Source organism: Mesoplodon densirostris, chromosome 6, assembly GCF_025265405.1.
Source record: "Mesoplodon densirostris isolate mMesDen1 chromosome 6, mMesDen1 primary haplotype, whole genome shotgun sequence".
Taxonomy (NCBI): domain Eukaryota; kingdom Metazoa; phylum Chordata; class Mammalia; order Artiodactyla; family Ziphiidae; genus Mesoplodon; species Mesoplodon densirostris.
The window spans coordinates 29922244-29939056 of record NC_082666.1 but is presented as its reverse complement, the minus strand read 5'-3'; the positions used below and the strand labels follow the sequence as shown (position 1 = coordinate 29939056).

At 36.8% G+C, this 16813-nt stretch overlaps 1 protein-coding gene across 3 annotated transcripts in view; it reads right to left on the bottom strand.

Annotated features, from left to right (window-relative positions):
* SMC2 (structural maintenance of chromosomes 2) overlaps positions 1-16813 on the bottom strand; it is a 55978-nt gene that overhangs the window by 28391 nt on the left and 10774 nt on the right. For all 3 annotated transcript variants that reach the window (XM_060101114.1, XM_060101113.1, XM_060101115.1), the window contains 7 exons: positions 13857-14090; positions 12260-12419; positions 11631-11748; positions 10499-10637; positions 9996-10115; positions 2809-3013; positions 732-867 (listed from right to left, as the gene is read on the bottom strand). In XM_060101114.1, the coding sequence (XP_059957097.1) occupies positions 732-867; positions 2809-3013; positions 9996-10115; positions 10499-10637; positions 11631-11748; positions 12260-12419; positions 13857-14090 (1112 nt within the window). The remainder of the gene's footprint in view (positions 1-731; positions 868-2808; positions 3014-9995; positions 10116-10498; positions 10638-11630; positions 11749-12259; positions 12420-13856; positions 14091-16813) is intronic.

Genomic DNA, 16813 nt, shown 5'->3' with positions numbered 1-16813 from the left:
CCCTGCTATATTCCCAGCTCCTCGAAGAGTACTTGGCATGAGGCACACAATAGTAAATAACGTTAAGTGACAAAAAAAGGTTACATTAAATAGCATGGTACCAATTTTGAAAAAAAAATGGCATACACATATTGTGTCATACACAAAATATGCATCATACACAAACAGAAGTAGTGTTGAAAAGTACGCATACATACCTATATCCACACCCACACAGAAAATACACTGTAAGTAAACACTTTAATTCTAGCAGTGACTTTTGACATAACTTGTTTAACTTCTCCATAGTAAACTTAGAGATCTTCAACATCTACAGGACAGCCATAATGCTGCAAAACTTAGTGAAGTCACCTGATTGATGCTATATCACATCATTTCAAATCAAGGACTCAAATATCCTCTGGCATCAACCTCTAGAGTATCTATGGATTTCCTCACTAATCCCAGCAGAATGTTAACAGAGTGTATCTCAGCAGAAAAAGGGGAACATTTGGCTGATTTTTCTTTCCTTCTTTTAATTAGCTTTCCCCAATTTCTTAAAACAAAGACACTATTTATATTAAAAAAAACTGATAAACAAGTTATCAATTCACAACTTATTCAATAATACCAAGGTTATTATTTAAAAAGTCAGAAGTATTTCTTTAAATAAAATTTTCTTTCATCTTCTACCATGCAAATCTTTGACCAAGAAAATTTTTAAATACAGCTTAATCCAACCAAAGTCTTACTTTTCAGCAGTGTTTTTAAGACCTGCTAATTCCTTTTCTAGAGCCTGTAGCTCATTCTCCTTGATTCTCAGCTCATCTTGAACATCTTTGAGTTCTTGAAACTTGGTTAAAATAGAAGCTGCCTGGGATCGGGCACCTGACAGAGGCAAATTGAAACAGGCCTTTGACACCAAGTTACCATGTACTTAGTAAGCAATAAAAACTTTTCTGAGAGAATTATACTTGAAATAATTCAACAGCCAATCTTTAGTAAGTTTATGAAGCTACAGAATTCACTTCATCATTTGAATCGTAGGGCATACATACTTGATAACAAATACTTCTAAGTAGATGTGGTGGATTATTTATTCAAAATAATCATTGCCCTTGCCGTCTGGGCCCATCCCTCCCAGGCCCATTTCCCTCTCTACTGTCATCAGGCTTAGCCATGTGCTTTGCTCTAGCCAATCAGTGGGAAATGTACCTCTTCTGAAAGGAAGCTTTAAGAGGCAGCACATAATTTACCATGTTTTCCCCTTCCCTTCCCATGAGAAAAGTATGTTCAAAAAAGGGACTTACTTCTCAGTCAGCCTGGGTCCCATAATGAGAATAACAGGGAGCAGAGACAAGTGACCCACAGATAATGTAGCATAATTATGGAATAAACTTGTAAGCTACTGAGATTTGGGAGCTATTTATTACCACATCATAATGTGGTCTAAACTCGATGTAGCAGTGTAAACTGGTTTCACCTTACATGCACTATAACTGGCAGTAACAGGCTGACGTGTTAGGTTGGCAAGAAAACTCTAGGTTTGATGGGAGGATGCAAAGGTCAATTAGCAATGCTATTGTGAGCACTTTGTTTATAGATATGGGGTTACATATTTGCCATCTCTTAAGCAGGAATTTTAAAAACCTCCAATTCAATGAAATCTAAAATGTTTCTTCTATTTTAGATATTTAAAAATATTTGGTCTCTATCTTCCAATTGCAGATGCTAGTCATCTTGTACACTGGGGAACTTGATACTTTATCATGGAATTCATTATATTGGCTGTTTTCTTGGCCTAGAAAGAAATTAAGACACTTGATATCTCAAGAGGCATCCAAGTCTCTTGGTTTGGTTAAAAGCACAAACTCTGTAATCAGACCACCTGAGTTCAAATTCTGAGCTCTGCCACTTACCAGCAAGTTACTTAATCACTCTATACCTTAGTTTCTAAAACTGTATAATGGAGATGATAGTAATGTTTACCTTATGGTTGCTATAAGGATTAAATAAGCTAATCATTTAAAGTCCTTAGAATAGGGCTTTACAGAATGATAGAAATGTTCTATATTTGCACTGTCCAATTACCCACTAACCACTTGTGGTTACTGAGCCCTTGAAATATGACTAGTGCAATTAAGGAAATTATTTTAATTTTATTTAATTTTAATTATCTTATTTTGGTGTAAAGAGCCACATGTGGCTAGTAGCTACTGTATTGGACAGTACAGTCTTACAACACTGCCCAGTACACAGTAAGTACTATTTAGTGTTTGTTATTTATTACATGGTCACTTGACACAGATCTGGAAACTCAGTGTTGCAAATATTAGAACAAGAAATATATGGTCATTATCTAAGAATTCCTTACTTAAGGCATTCAGGCAGATTTAATTTTTTGTTTTACTTTTGACAGGAGCAGTAACATATACACAAATTACAAGTTAACATGTTTCTTAAAGGAGAAGTGGGTAGTTAAGCTACAAATGTTCTGACTAAAAAGACTTCATATCCCAGTGACTAGAATATCTTAATAAGACAAAAAGCAAGAGAAAATAAACAGGAATAGACTTAAGATGAATAAGAAAAGCTATAGGACTGATTACTAGCCTATGAGTTCCTTCAGGACAATGACAGTGTATAATTTCTCAATTAATATTAAGCACCTGTCACAAAGTAGGTATTCAAAAGAAAACTCGATCCTTTGATTAGGAATAAAACACTGGATTAAGTCATTCCAAGCCCAATATTTCCTGTTTAAAAAAAAAAAAGCCCCCATCCTATTTACCACACAGAATTGTGAGGACAAAATGATATAAAACCTACCTCCACTCAACGTCCCGTGAGGATCAAATACATCACCTCCTAGAGTCACGGTTCTAGTCATTATCCTTTTATCGAAAGCTACCTTTTTTGCATTATCCATATTGTCACAAACAAATGTTGTTCCAAAGACAAATTCCATTGCTTTCTGAAGTTCTGGTTTGTATTCAACCAGGGAAAGAGCCACACGAACATTATTAGGGCCAACCTAGGGGAAAACAGTTATGTCGTGATACATATTACTCCTTTCCTTTCAAATATTATTTTATAAAATAGTAAGAACTGCCACAACAGAAACTGAATACCTATCCAGCACTACAGCTCCTTTTGAATTTTCTAAAATGCTATAGAAAACTCAACACTTTTAGAAAAAAACAATTCTAAGTTTAAACACTGAAAAATCTAAGTAAAATATTTAGCTAGAATACCAATCATTATGAGAGTTTCAATCAAGCAGAAGCCACTACCAAGTTTCTAAATTCAAAGTGGATTATTTTAGAAAATGAATTTTTTTAACATCTTTATTGGAGTATAATTGCTTTACAATGGTGTGTTAGTTTCTGCTTTATAACAAAGTGAATCAGTTATACGTATACATATGTCCCTATATCTCTTCCCTCTTGCGTCTCCCCCTCCCTCCCACCCTCCCTATCCTACCCCTCTAGTGAACATCCTTTCTTAATTAAAGTACATCAATTTCTGGATCAACACAATTACATAAAATGTTTTACTTCAATTATTAACTTGGTTGTTCCAAAGTGAATACTTTTTCATTCAAATAAAACATGCTAAGGCAACCACCTGCTAGTTACAGAAATAAAAACAATAATTGAGTAAAAAAAAATCTTTTTTAAATCCCTCAATCTTTTATTTTGATCCAACTGTCTTTTCTCAACCTTTGTTTATAATGTCTACCTCTGCCCACATTTTTAGAACAACTTAGCATACTTTATGGAGCTTAGTAGTAGCAGAAATCATAATGAAGGCAGATCTATGTAACATATGTTCAGCAGTGTCCTCTGACATAGCAGTTACCATTAAGTGGGTCTGGCTGAGGGATCTGGGTAGAAGTGTTTTAGTTGTTACTTAAAACCCCAATTGACTTCTAACACTGGAACTTGATATAGGACTAAAATAACTTCCAAAACCTTCTAGACCCTAAGGTGATTTTTCTAAGTAAAGGATGTAAATACTAACCAAAAATACCACCTTTCAATTACTCTGTACTCATCTTTATTCTTCTGATAGTAAACAATTTTCATTGAAGGTGTCTCAATTTCAAGAAATTTACTGACTATCCATTTGGTATCTTAATTATACATGAATTTTCAGGTTTCATAGTATTTTCTTTTCAACTCATGCACTTGGAATGTCTGTTCAATAACTGATATCACTGCTGAATCTTATGATTGGCTTCACGTTTTTACCAAATATTATGCAACCACTACAGCCTTTTAAATGTATTTCCTTGTACTCATCTGTTTACTAGTAACCACACCACTTTAGATCTATCTCAGCAGCTGACTGCATATACTGGTTACCTGCTTTGTATGTTCATAGGTTGGTAAGCAATCTAGAAAAGCTCTAATAGAGAAGCATCTCTGCAAGATGGATGGATACCTTCCATAACGGTTGTCACTGCAGCCAGTTTAAGTGTGCCTGGCATGAAAAAACCTGAAGAATTCTTGTATTTATCTATAAGCTCTATAATTCTATTTGGAAATCAAAAATTTAACATTTAATGCCACCTGATAGTCATGTGACTTAGGTTTAAAGACATTCTAGAAGATGGCAGAGTAGGGTGACGTGGAACACACCTCCCCACAAATATATCAAGAATACATCTACAAATGGAACAATTCTCACAGAGCACCTTCTGAATACTAGCAGAGGACCTCAGACACCTGAAAGGACAAGAAAGATCCCCATGTAACCAGGTAGGATGAAAGAAATAAAAAAGAAAAGAGGAAGTAGGATGGGACATGTACCCCTTGGAGGGGAGCTGAAGGAGAGGAGAGGTTCCCACACCTGGGGAGATATCCTCACCAGTGGGGAGATCAGATGGGACAGAAGGGGAGCTTCGAGGGCTCACAGGGAAGTGCAGCAACCAGTCTGTGACAGGCAGGAAAGAGTGAGACCTACACGGATGGTCCGTGCCACAGTCCTGCACGCCCCAGCCTGAGACACGTGTGGTGGTATGGACAGGGGCTGGGCGCTGGAATGTGGGGTTTGGAGAGCTGACCTGCAGAGAGGACCACTTTTGTCTGCATGGAGTCAGCCTGAAGGGACAGGAGCAACCAGGAATGTTCGTGGAAGAAGCCCCAGCCACCACAGAAGCAAAGCACTGTTGTTGAGCAGTGTGCGAAGGGCACAGCCGCCACGGCAGCCTCTTTCCCCACGCACTGGCACCTGCCGCTGCAGGCATTACGAGGGGCTCCCGCCTGGGCAGCCCACACATCCTGACCGCTGCCCTGGCCCCCTCCCACCTGGGCAGGCTCATGTGTTCAGGGGCAGCCTCAGGAGCAGAGGCTGGTAGGTCTGAGCCTCAGGGGCCATGTGACTAAGGAAGAAGAGCTGACATCTCTCCTTGCAGCTTTGTGAACCATGGATTTACACCTCTGCTGCCGGCTTTGTAAATTTACCACCTGCAGAATATCCAAACAGACAACGAGTGCTCCTGCAGCTGAGACAGGTCTGGCTTTAGCAGCTGTGGGCTTTGTGCGGGTTGAACCAGGCCAGAGTCTGAGCTGCCTCCATAGGTCCCACAGCAACTCCATGTGCATGACTGCTGCAGTCCTGGCACCTGACTTCACTGGATGTGCATTGGTGGCCTGGTGAAAACAATGCTTTAGAGACACCAGGGCCAACTGCCAGCATACCCACAGTTAAGAGGGGACGAGAGCAGGGCCAACAGCAGTGTACTTTGTGAGCCAGCACAATGGGTGGAAGGTGACACAACAGAGCACAATCACAGGTGAACAGCTCCAGAGGAGGAATACTCAGTGGTTTCTCTCCCAGTGGGAGAGAAATCCTGCCTACCTCACACCGCAGATCAGAAACACAGCTCAGAAACAGATCTGGGGGCTTCTACTCCAACAACTAGGGAGCAGACCCTGCCCCTGACGGCAGTGACAACCACAGAGGAAAGTGGAGGACCGGCCCAATATCCAGTGCAGGCTCTAGTCACCACAACACTGGGCACTGCCACTGAATGAAGAAAAAACAATGAGAAAAAATGAGGACAGTCTCAGAGACCTCTGGGACAACATTAAATGCAACAGCATTCACATTATAGGGGTCCCAGAAGGAGAAAAGAGAGAAAGGGTCTGAGAAAACATTTAAAGAGATGTAGCCGAAAACTTCCCTAACATGAGAAAGGAAACACTCACTCAACTATAGGAAGCAAGGAGAATCAAATACAGGATGAACCAAAGAAGGAACACACCGAGACACATGATAACCAAATTGGCAAAAATTAGATACAAAGAAAAACATTAAAAGTAAAAAGGGAAAAGCAACAAATAACATAGAAGGGAACCCCCATAAGGTTATCAGCTGATTTTTCAGCAGAAATTCTGCAGGCCAGAGGGAGTGGCATGATATATTCAAAGTGATGAGAGGGAAAAACCTACAACCAAGAAAACTCTACCCAGCAGGGCTCTCATTCAGATTCAATAGAGATCAAAAGTTTTACAGACTTTCTGCAGGTTTTTTATCATAAATGGGTGTTGAATTTTGTCAAAAGCTTTCTCTGCATCTACTGAGATGATCATATGGTTTTTCTCCTTCAATTTGTTAATATGGTGTATCACGTTGATTGATTTGCGTATATTGAAGAATCCTTGCATTCCTGGAATAAACCCCACTTGATCATGGTGTATGATCCTTTTAATGTGCTGTTGGATTCTGTTTGCTAGTATTTTGTTGAGGATTTTTGCATCTATGTTCATCAGTGATATTGGCCTGTAGTTTTCTTTCTTTGTGACATCCTTGTCTGGTTTTGGTATCAGGGTGATGGTGGCCTCGTAGGCATAGAGGGAACTTTCCTCAACACAATAAAGGCCATATATGACAAACCCACAGCCAACATCGTCCTCAATGGTGAAAAACTGAAAGCATTTCCACTAAGATCAGGAACAAGACAAGGTTGCCCACTCTCACCACTCTTATTCAACATAGTTTTGGAAGTTTTAGCCACGGCAATCAGAGAAGAAAAGGAAATAAAAGGAATCCAAATCGGAAAAGAAGAAGTAAAGCTGTCACTGTTTGCAGATGACATGATACTACACATTGAGAATCATAAAGATGCTACCAGAAAACTACTAGAGCTAATCAATGAATTTGGTAAAGTAGCAGGATACAAAATTAATGCACAGAAATCTCTGGCATTCCTATACACTAATGATGAAAAATATGAAAGTGAAATTAAGAAAACACTCCCATTTACCACTGCAACAAAAAGAATAAAATATCTAGGAGTAAACCTACCTAAGGAGACAAAAGACCTATATGCAGAAAATTATAAGACACTGATGAAAGAAATTAAAGATGATACAAATAGATGGAGAGATATACCATGTTCTTGGATTGGAAGAATCAACATTGTGAAAAAATGACTCTACTACCCAAAGCAATCTACAGATTCAATGCAATCCCTATCAAACTACCAATGGCATTTTTCACAGAACTAGAACAAAAGATTTCACAATTTGTATGGAAACACGAAAGACCCCGAATAGCCAAAGCAATCTTGAGAACGAAAAACAGAGCTGGAGGAATCAGGCACCCTGACTTCAGACTATACTACAAAGCTGCAGTAATCAAGACAGTTTGGTACTGGCACAAAAACAGAAATATAGATCAATGGAACAGGATAGAAAGCCCAGAGATAAACCCACGCACATATGGTCACCTTATCTTTGATAAAGGAGGCAGGAATGTACAGTGGAGAAAGGACAGCCTCTTCAATAAGTGGTGCTGGGAAACCTGGACAGGGACATGTAAAAGTATGAGATTAGAACACTCCCTAACACCATACACAAAAATAAACTCAAAATGGATTAAAGACCTAAATGTAAGGCCAGACACTATCAAACTCTTAGAGGAAAACATAGGCAGAACACTCTATGACATAAATCACAGCAAGATCCTTTTGGACCCACCTCCTAGAGAAATGGAAATAAAAACAAAGATAAACAAATGGACCTAATGAAACTTCAAAGCTTTTGCACAGCAAAGGAAACCATAAACAAGACCAAAAGACAACCCTCAGAATGGGAGAAAATATTTGCAAATGAAGCAACTGACAAAGGATTAATCTCCAAAATTTACAAGCAGCTCATGCAGCTCAATAACAAAAAAACAAACAACCCAATCCAAAAATGGGCAGAAGACCTAAATAGTCATTTCTCCACAGAAGATACACAGACTGCCAACAAACACATGAAAGAATGCTCAACATCATTAATCAGTAGAGAAATGCAAATCAAAACTACAATGAGATATCATCTCACACCAGTCAGAATGGCCATCATCAAGAAATCTAGAAACAATAAATGCTGGAGAGGGTGTGGAGAAAAGGGAACACTCTTGCACTGCTGGTGGGAATGTGAATTGGTACAGCCACTATGGAGAACAGTATGGAGGTTCCTTAAAAAACTACAAAGAGAACTACCATATGACCCAGCAATCCCACTACTGGGCATATACCCTGAGAAAACCATAATTCAAAAAGAGACATGTACCAAAATGTTCATTGCAGCTCTATTTACAATAGCCAGGACATGGAAGCAACCTAAGTGTCCATCATTGGATGAATGGATAAAGAAGATGTGGCACATATATATACAATGGAATATTACTCAGCCATAAAAAGAAACGAAATTGAGTTATTTGTAGTGACGTGGATGGACCTAGAGTCTGTCATACAGAGTGAAGTAAGTCAGAAAGAGAAAGACAAATACCATATGCTAACACATATATATGGAATCTAAGAAAATAAAAAATGTCATGAAGAACCTAGGGGTAAGATGGGAATAAGGACACAGACCTACTAGAGAATGGACTTGAGGATATGGGGAGGGGGAAGGGTAAGTTGTAACAAAGTGAGAGTGGCACGGAGATATATACACTACCAAACGTAAAATAGATAGTGGGAAGCAGCCGCATAGCACAGGGAGATCAGCTCGGTGCTTTGTGACCACCTAGAGGGGTAGGATAGGGAGGGTGGGAGGGAGCGAGACGCAAGAGGGAAGAGATATGGGAACATATGTATAACTGATACACTTTGTTATAAAGCAGAAACTAACACACCATTGTAAAGATATTAAAAAAAAAAAAAAAAAAAAAAAAAAGCTTTACCAACAAGCCAAAGCTAAGAGAATTTAACAGCACCAAACCAGCTTTACAACAAATGCAAAAGGAAATTCTCTAGGCAGGAAAAAAAAACCAAAAAGGAGTCCACAACTAGAAGCAAGAAAATCACAAATGGGAAAGCTCACCAAGAAAGGCAAACATAAAGTAAAGGTTGGAAATCATCCAGACACAAATATGATATCAAAACCAGCAACTGTGAGAAGAGTACAAATGCCAAGAAATGGGAAATGCATTTGAAGTTAAGAGACCAGCAACAGGAACACTCATAGATTTCAAAATCAAACTTATGGTTACCAAAGGGGAAACGTGAGGGGAAGTGATAAATTAGGAGATTGGGATTAACATATACACACTACTATAAATAAAACAGATAACTAAGAAGGACCTACTGTATAGCAGAGGAAACTCTACTCAATATTCCATAATCACCTATATGGGAAAATAACCTGAAAAGTAATGGAGATATATATATATATAACTGAATCACGTAGATGTACACCTAAAACTAACAGAACATTGTAAATCAACTATACTCCAATAAAAATTTAAAAAATAAAATAAGGACATTTAATACTACAACTTTAAAATATCAAAGGGTATTTTAGTCTTCCAACATTTCTATTCTCTCTCCATCTAATTTAACAAAAGCCAACTTATTCTCTTTGGTATCTTAACTTTTTAAAGCATGGTATCACAATAAAATTTTGTGCTTTGATATATGATTTAAATCCCAATTTACTTCAAAGGACAAAGCTAATGTCCTGTAATTTTAAAAAAAAAGTAAGATGCAGATAAAGCATATAAAAAAGACTTACAAGATTCTGAGCAATCCTCAGAGTTTCTGGAGCAATACATCTGGCTGAAATTTTATTGAGTGGAATTATAGTGTATCTACGCTTCAATTCCCCCTTTTCTAGTAGCTTTTTTCCAGTAACCTAAAACATTGTGCATTAGAAATGAAAAAAATATTAATGACAGAGAACATTTAAATGGAATGAGTGCAAGTTTAGGAATCCATAATCAAATAAATGCTGAGTGCCTACTATCCTGAACAATCAAAATTCTAAGATCGATAATATGCATTCTGGGCTCCTGAGTTAGCATTACTCAGCCATAATAAAGAACGGAATACAGTTAATTAAATATAATCAATAACATAATAAAAAAGTCATTAATTCTATAGTTTTACCCTGTAAAGATAAGCATCCAGCCTTAGGAGAAGCTTAAAACATCAAGAAAGTACCCAGTTCTACTAGGAGCACATGATTTTTCAAGCTAAACAGCAATTATAGGTTTTCTTTCATTAAAATCAATTTACCTCTGTGTCTACTACAACGTTGTAGAGTCGGTCCCCGGCCACCAATTCTAAAGCTGTGGTTGCAGATGTATCTTTCACACTAATCAGTGAAGCTACAAGTCCTTTCACACAATTTCTGTTCCAGTTCTTCTCTGGATCCCTAAAACAGAAAAGTGGACAAAAATTAATCTTAGATAAGAAAATAGAAAAAGTTGTACTTTAGTAGTCAAGAGCTCTTTCTGACAATACATTAAAGTGATAGCATAAGAATCATATAGTTTTAATGAAACAAAAAATTTCAAATGTCTCAGATGACTAGCCAGCTACAGGCATACCTTTTATTGTGTTTCACAAATACTGCTATTTTTTGTTGTTGTTTTGCTTTTTACAAATTGAAGGTTTATGGCAACCCTGCATTGTCAGCTGATAGTATTTTTCAGTAATAAAGCCTTTTTAAATTAAGGTATGTACATTGCTTTTTTTTTACACATTATGCTACTATACACTTGACTATTGTTTTAAGATCAATTGAAAGATCTTTCAGTATATATGTTTTCAATGTAACAAAATAACTTTGATGTTCTAATCTTTGTAATACATATATTAAGTATTCCATGAAAAAAGAACCATATACGGGCCTCCCTGGTGGCGCAGTGGTTAAGAGTCCGCCTGCCGATGCAGGGGATACGGGTTCGTGCCCCGGTCTGGGAGGATCCCATATGCCGCGGAGCGGCTGGGCCCGTGAGCCATGGCCGCTGGGCCTGCGCATCCGGAGCCTGTGCTCCGCAACGGGAGAGGCCACAACAGTGAGAGGCCCGCATACCGCAAAAAGAAAAAAAAAAAAAAAAAAAAAGAACCATATAGTAAAACAAACTGTAAAATGTTAATGTTTACAGTTATTTAATATTAATGATATAATAACTTTAAAGGAACTTTCCAACTGAGATTAAATTCCCCTCATTTTGGTTTTAAGATTAGTGGCATTAGTAGCCTTAAACTTCACAAGAATTTCCCCTGCCTACAAATCTGAAACATTCAAAAAACATTTAAGGAAAAAATATCAATTAAGGAAAAGCAGCTTACAATAACTTTCATACAAAAATATGTCCTGGTTATTACCATGATGTTAGAATTCAATGTTTAGCTCTCTTACCTGTAGGCAAATCGAAGATTGGGAAACCTGGCCAAGAGAGCTTCATATGTTTCTTTCAATCTACTGATATCACGAGATAGCTGCCTGTGCCTTTCCAGAAGGCATTCCTCCTTGTTTTCTGAACAATAAGTCATAAGTAAATTGAAACCAAGTTTTAAAAACTCAAATATTCTACTGCTTTAAGGAAAATATTAGTAACCTCTATTTCCAAAGCATTTCTAAAAGCAAAATACAAACTTCTGGTAAGTATTATTAATAAAAGCATGCTTGACATTCAAATTTCTATCAAGTGTCAAGTAGACATATTTCCAACACATAACACCATTTTCATGCCAAGAAACAACATATGAATTGGATACCTACTAACGTAGAAATATATAAATAACATTTTTGAGTTTTCAAGTGGCACTTCAGAGTGACTGAAGCAGGAAATTCTCAGTATTGAGCTTTCGAAAATTCAAAGGGTTGATTTATACTTATTTTTGTGACTATATTTATAAATAATTTCTATACTAATACCCATTAATATTAATGGGATAAAATATTTCCTACTTGCTATTTCCTTTATTTAAGGAAGTTTCTATCAATAATCACTACTTCCTAATGATTTAACATCTTTAAAGGCCAACCTTCATAATTTAGCTTTTTCATTTCGGCTTCAAGTTTTTCTCTAAGTTTCTTCACAGCTTCTAAAGCTTCTTGATCCTTCCTATAGCCCCCATCCATCTTCTTAATTTCTGTTTGTTTAGTCTTTAATTCTTGCTGGGCATGTTTCAACTTCATCTGAGCCTATAACAGAAAAATGTAACAGACTATATGAGGCAGACACTGCTAGTGATAAAATGGCCACAGATTCAGACTGCTTTAAGAGACATCAGCCTTGAAAATGTAACTGTTTGGTCACTTGGATCAATATCTCAATAGATCAATCATTTCCCAATGTTTTCACCTCAAAACACTACTCAGAATATAAATGAATAAAAGCTCCAATCATTAAATAATTTGCAATTTAAGTCCATATTTTTAATATTTATAAAACTGACATCAATGAGCTCAAAAATTATATCAAAGAATAACTGTCATTAGCTGGTTAAACTAAAAACAAAATAGAAAGCTATTTCTATCACTTTCTTCCCTCCTTTTCCACTTAGATATGCATGCTTGCATTTATGTATATTTGTGTTGTATAATTAACTGTACAACTGTATTGAACAATGAGAAATAAAATTATACAGGAAAAGGAAGCTAAACTGACAGAAAAATTTAAAAGCTATAAGTCTGATACTTAAATGCTAGTTTATATAATTGAGCACTATTCCTTAAAACCATGAACTAGTATTCTAAGATCTAAATGAATGTATACTTCCTTTAAAACTGAATGGTGGACTTTTCCCAATATAAAATAAGTTAACAAAAAAAACTGACCATCACCTTTTTTGTGACCATAATCTTCAAATGAAAAAGTTGCAAATATATAATAGAAAACATTGAATGGGATTAATACACACACATCTGTGTATATTTTTAAAGATGAGTCCTCCATTAAAAAACAAAAGAATGTGCATGCGTATATATACATTTTTTCTTTCTGCCATCAAAACTCCTGCGTTCATAGGACTTCTAAGCTGCACAACTATCTAAACAAATATGAAAACAATTTTATAGATCGAAAAGCCATTGAAGATTATGAAATCAGAGTAGGGAAACCAAAGACTGGAATGGGGGTAAATGGGAGGTAGAGATACTTCCAAGGAGGATACTACAAAGTTTCAGAAACAAAGTTTTAAAGAACTAAGTGTGGTGGACATAGAAATGAAGACACTTTTGTTTTCCTGTTAAAGCTTAAAACTTCAATTTTATGATGTCAATAAAATAGCAAAAAGATGAAAACAAACTAACCTCAAATATTCCATACAATGCTGAAAGAACAGAGCATTTATGGCACTTATAATTTCAATTAATCTATAAAGGTATTTTACGTTTTATAGCATCTTAAACTAACATTGTCAACAGTTAGCAATGAACATATTTGAATTTCATTGTTTTAGGTGCTAAAGAGTGACAGAATATAGTAAACAATAAACAAGTTCCTTGATATTGATCTGATTATTTTCAACATTTTATAACAACTGCCAAAGCATAATGTGAAGGAGCTTCTCAAAAAAAAATGAAAATAAAAAAGTGAATAAAAACTGCAATCACATAGTGCTTACTGTCTATATTTACCTGTTTGGCTTCTGTCTGAACTTTACTTATGTCATTTTTACAGGCCATCATTTGACCAGCAAGAGTTGCTTCTGCTCCATCTTCATTACTGGACAGGCCAGCGGAAACAGCATTGAAGTGCTGCTGTGCAGCAGCCAAAGCTTCAGCATCTTTATTACTTGTTTCTTGAAGGGCACTCAGCCCATCTGTCATCTTTTTAACCTCTTTTTCCTTTGCTGCTAAAGTTTTAGAATCCTTTAGGAAGAGTTTCAGATTGGAAAGTATTATATTTTCGAAAACCATCCATTTTCTTAAACACATATACCTTTATGTCATCAGATTTCACAGCAATTTGAAGTGAACATGGTACTTTAACCATCATAACTTTATACTTTATTCCCATTTTGAAATTCAGCCTTTCTCAGTTTTTAGGATAAATGTACCTCTTATCCTAATAATACTTTCATTCCATACGTTATAGTCAAATCTGGGAGACAGTGAACTAAAACATCATTGCAAATTTAAATAAACCACTTGAAAAAACTAAAAATCAAGTTCTAAACCTATAAAATTGAAATAACCACCCTACCCAAAGCTTAAAAGTAGAGATTTTAGGATTAAGAGCATGTATTTGAAAATATAAGCTATTAAAGGCCATAAATTTAAGTGTTAAATAATTATGGGAACAGCATTACTAACACTTAACACCTTTTAAGTTCTAGTAACCAGGTATCTAATGCTATGTAAGATACCAGCACTGAAAGAAAAAAAAAATCTAGTCATGTTTACATGAAAGTGACCAGAAATTTTGGCTTACTTAATTCATGATTCACTGGATATTTATTAGATATGTACCAGGCATTATTCTAGACATTAAAGACACAGGGTCCTCAGGGAGCCTACATTTCTAAGGTGGAAGACATAGTAAACAAATAACTAAAGCAAGGTAAAGGGACAAGAAATGATGGGACTACTGTTTTAAGAATGATGAGGGAAGGCCTTTTGTGATGATATTTTGAGCAGAAACCTAAATGAATCAAAAGGAGTGATCACGCTAATACTAGGGGGACAGCATACTTGGCAAGCTCTGAGGAATATGCTTGGGTGTTAGAGGAACTGTGGTTGGAGCACAGTGAGCAAGTAAAAGCAAGGTAACTATTAAGGACACTACTGAGTATCCCTCCTGGGACATGATAGCTTCAACCAGGTTAGCAGTGAAGGAGGTGTGAAAAGTGGCTGTATTCTGGATATACTTTTAGAGTCAACAGAATTTGTTGATGAATTAGATACCACAGAGTTTGAGGGAAAAGGGAAAATTCAGGAGGACTCCAGGTTCTGGAGTGAACAGCTAGGTTAATAGTGGTATCATTTACTTACATGAGGAAAATTCAGTAACTCAGGCAGGTTTGGGTAGGTAGGGAAAATTTAAGAGTTCTATTTTGGTTATGTTAAGTTTTAGACTTCTAAAGTCATCCATATAAAAATGTCAATTAAATAGCTTGACAAATGAGTCCTTCAAAGAAGGAAACAAGGCTAATTATTGATTTGAAAGGCATCAATATATAGACGGTATTTAGGGCTATAGGGCTGGATGGGATCACCTAAGAGATGAGTGTATATAAAAGAAGTCTTAGCACTAGCCCTGGGGCATGCCAGCATATGTATTTTGATTTGTATTTCCAACCTGGATTCAAGGTTCATATATTCAACTATCAAACCAACATCTCTACTTAGATGTCTAACTGGCTCCTCAAGCCTATTATCCTCCACTCAGTAAATGGTAACCATATTTCAAACTGTCAAAGACAAATCTCTGGAGTTATCCTTCAGTCCTTTTTCACAGTCAAAAACCAATATGCTGGCACTACTTACAACAGCCAAGACATGAAAACAACTTAAATGTCCATGGACAGAGGAATGGATAAAGAAGATGTAGTGTGTATGTACACACACACACACACACCCCACACACAATGCAATATTACTCAGCCATTAAAAAGAATGAAATAATGCCATTTGCAGCAACATGGATGGACCTAGAGATTATCATACTGAGCAAAGTAAGTCAGAAAGAGAAAGACAAATACCATATGATATCATTTATACGTGGAATCTGAAACATGACACAAATGAACATATCTACAAAACAGGAAGACTCACAGACATAGAGAACAGACTTGTTGCCAAGGGGGAGGTGGGTGGGGAAGGGATGGGTTGGGAGTTTGGGATTAGCAGATGAAAACTATTATATATAGGATGGATAAACAACAAGGCCCTACTGTATGGCACAAGGAACTATATTCAATATCCTGTGATAAACCATAATGGGAAAGAATATGAAAAAGTATATACATATAACTGAGTCACTCTGCTGTATAGCAGAAATTAACACAACATTGTAAATCAACTATACTTCAATTAAAAAAAAAATCTACTGGGTCTGTCTGCTGGACCTATCCTTAAAATACACATAAATTCCCACAACTTCTCTAATATCCCAACTTCTATTCCATTTATCCAAGGGCTATCACCTGGACACCTACTACCTGGATTCCCTGCTTCTTCCATTTATCTTTAGTTTATCCTCAAAACAGCAATAGTCCTATTAAAAAAACGTCATGCTTCTGCTCAGCCAACTCCAGCAACTTCCCATGCCACTCGGAATAAAGGTCAAAGTCCTTCACATGTTTTGCAAAATCACATGTGATCCTACACCCCATTACCTTTTTGCATTTCTACTACTTAGTGATAACCAGCTACACTTAGTTCTTTACTTTTCCAGTACCTTAGGCACTCGGGGCAATTGCTGTTCTTTTGCCTGGAACATCTTTCCCCACGGCCTCCCAATTTATCTACATTGTTCTCTGACCTCCTTCAGGTCTTTAATGAAATACAGCCCTTCCAATGAGACCTTCGATGGCTACCCAATTTAAAATCCCAAACTACACCCGCCTCCCCTATACTACAACCCTCTCCAC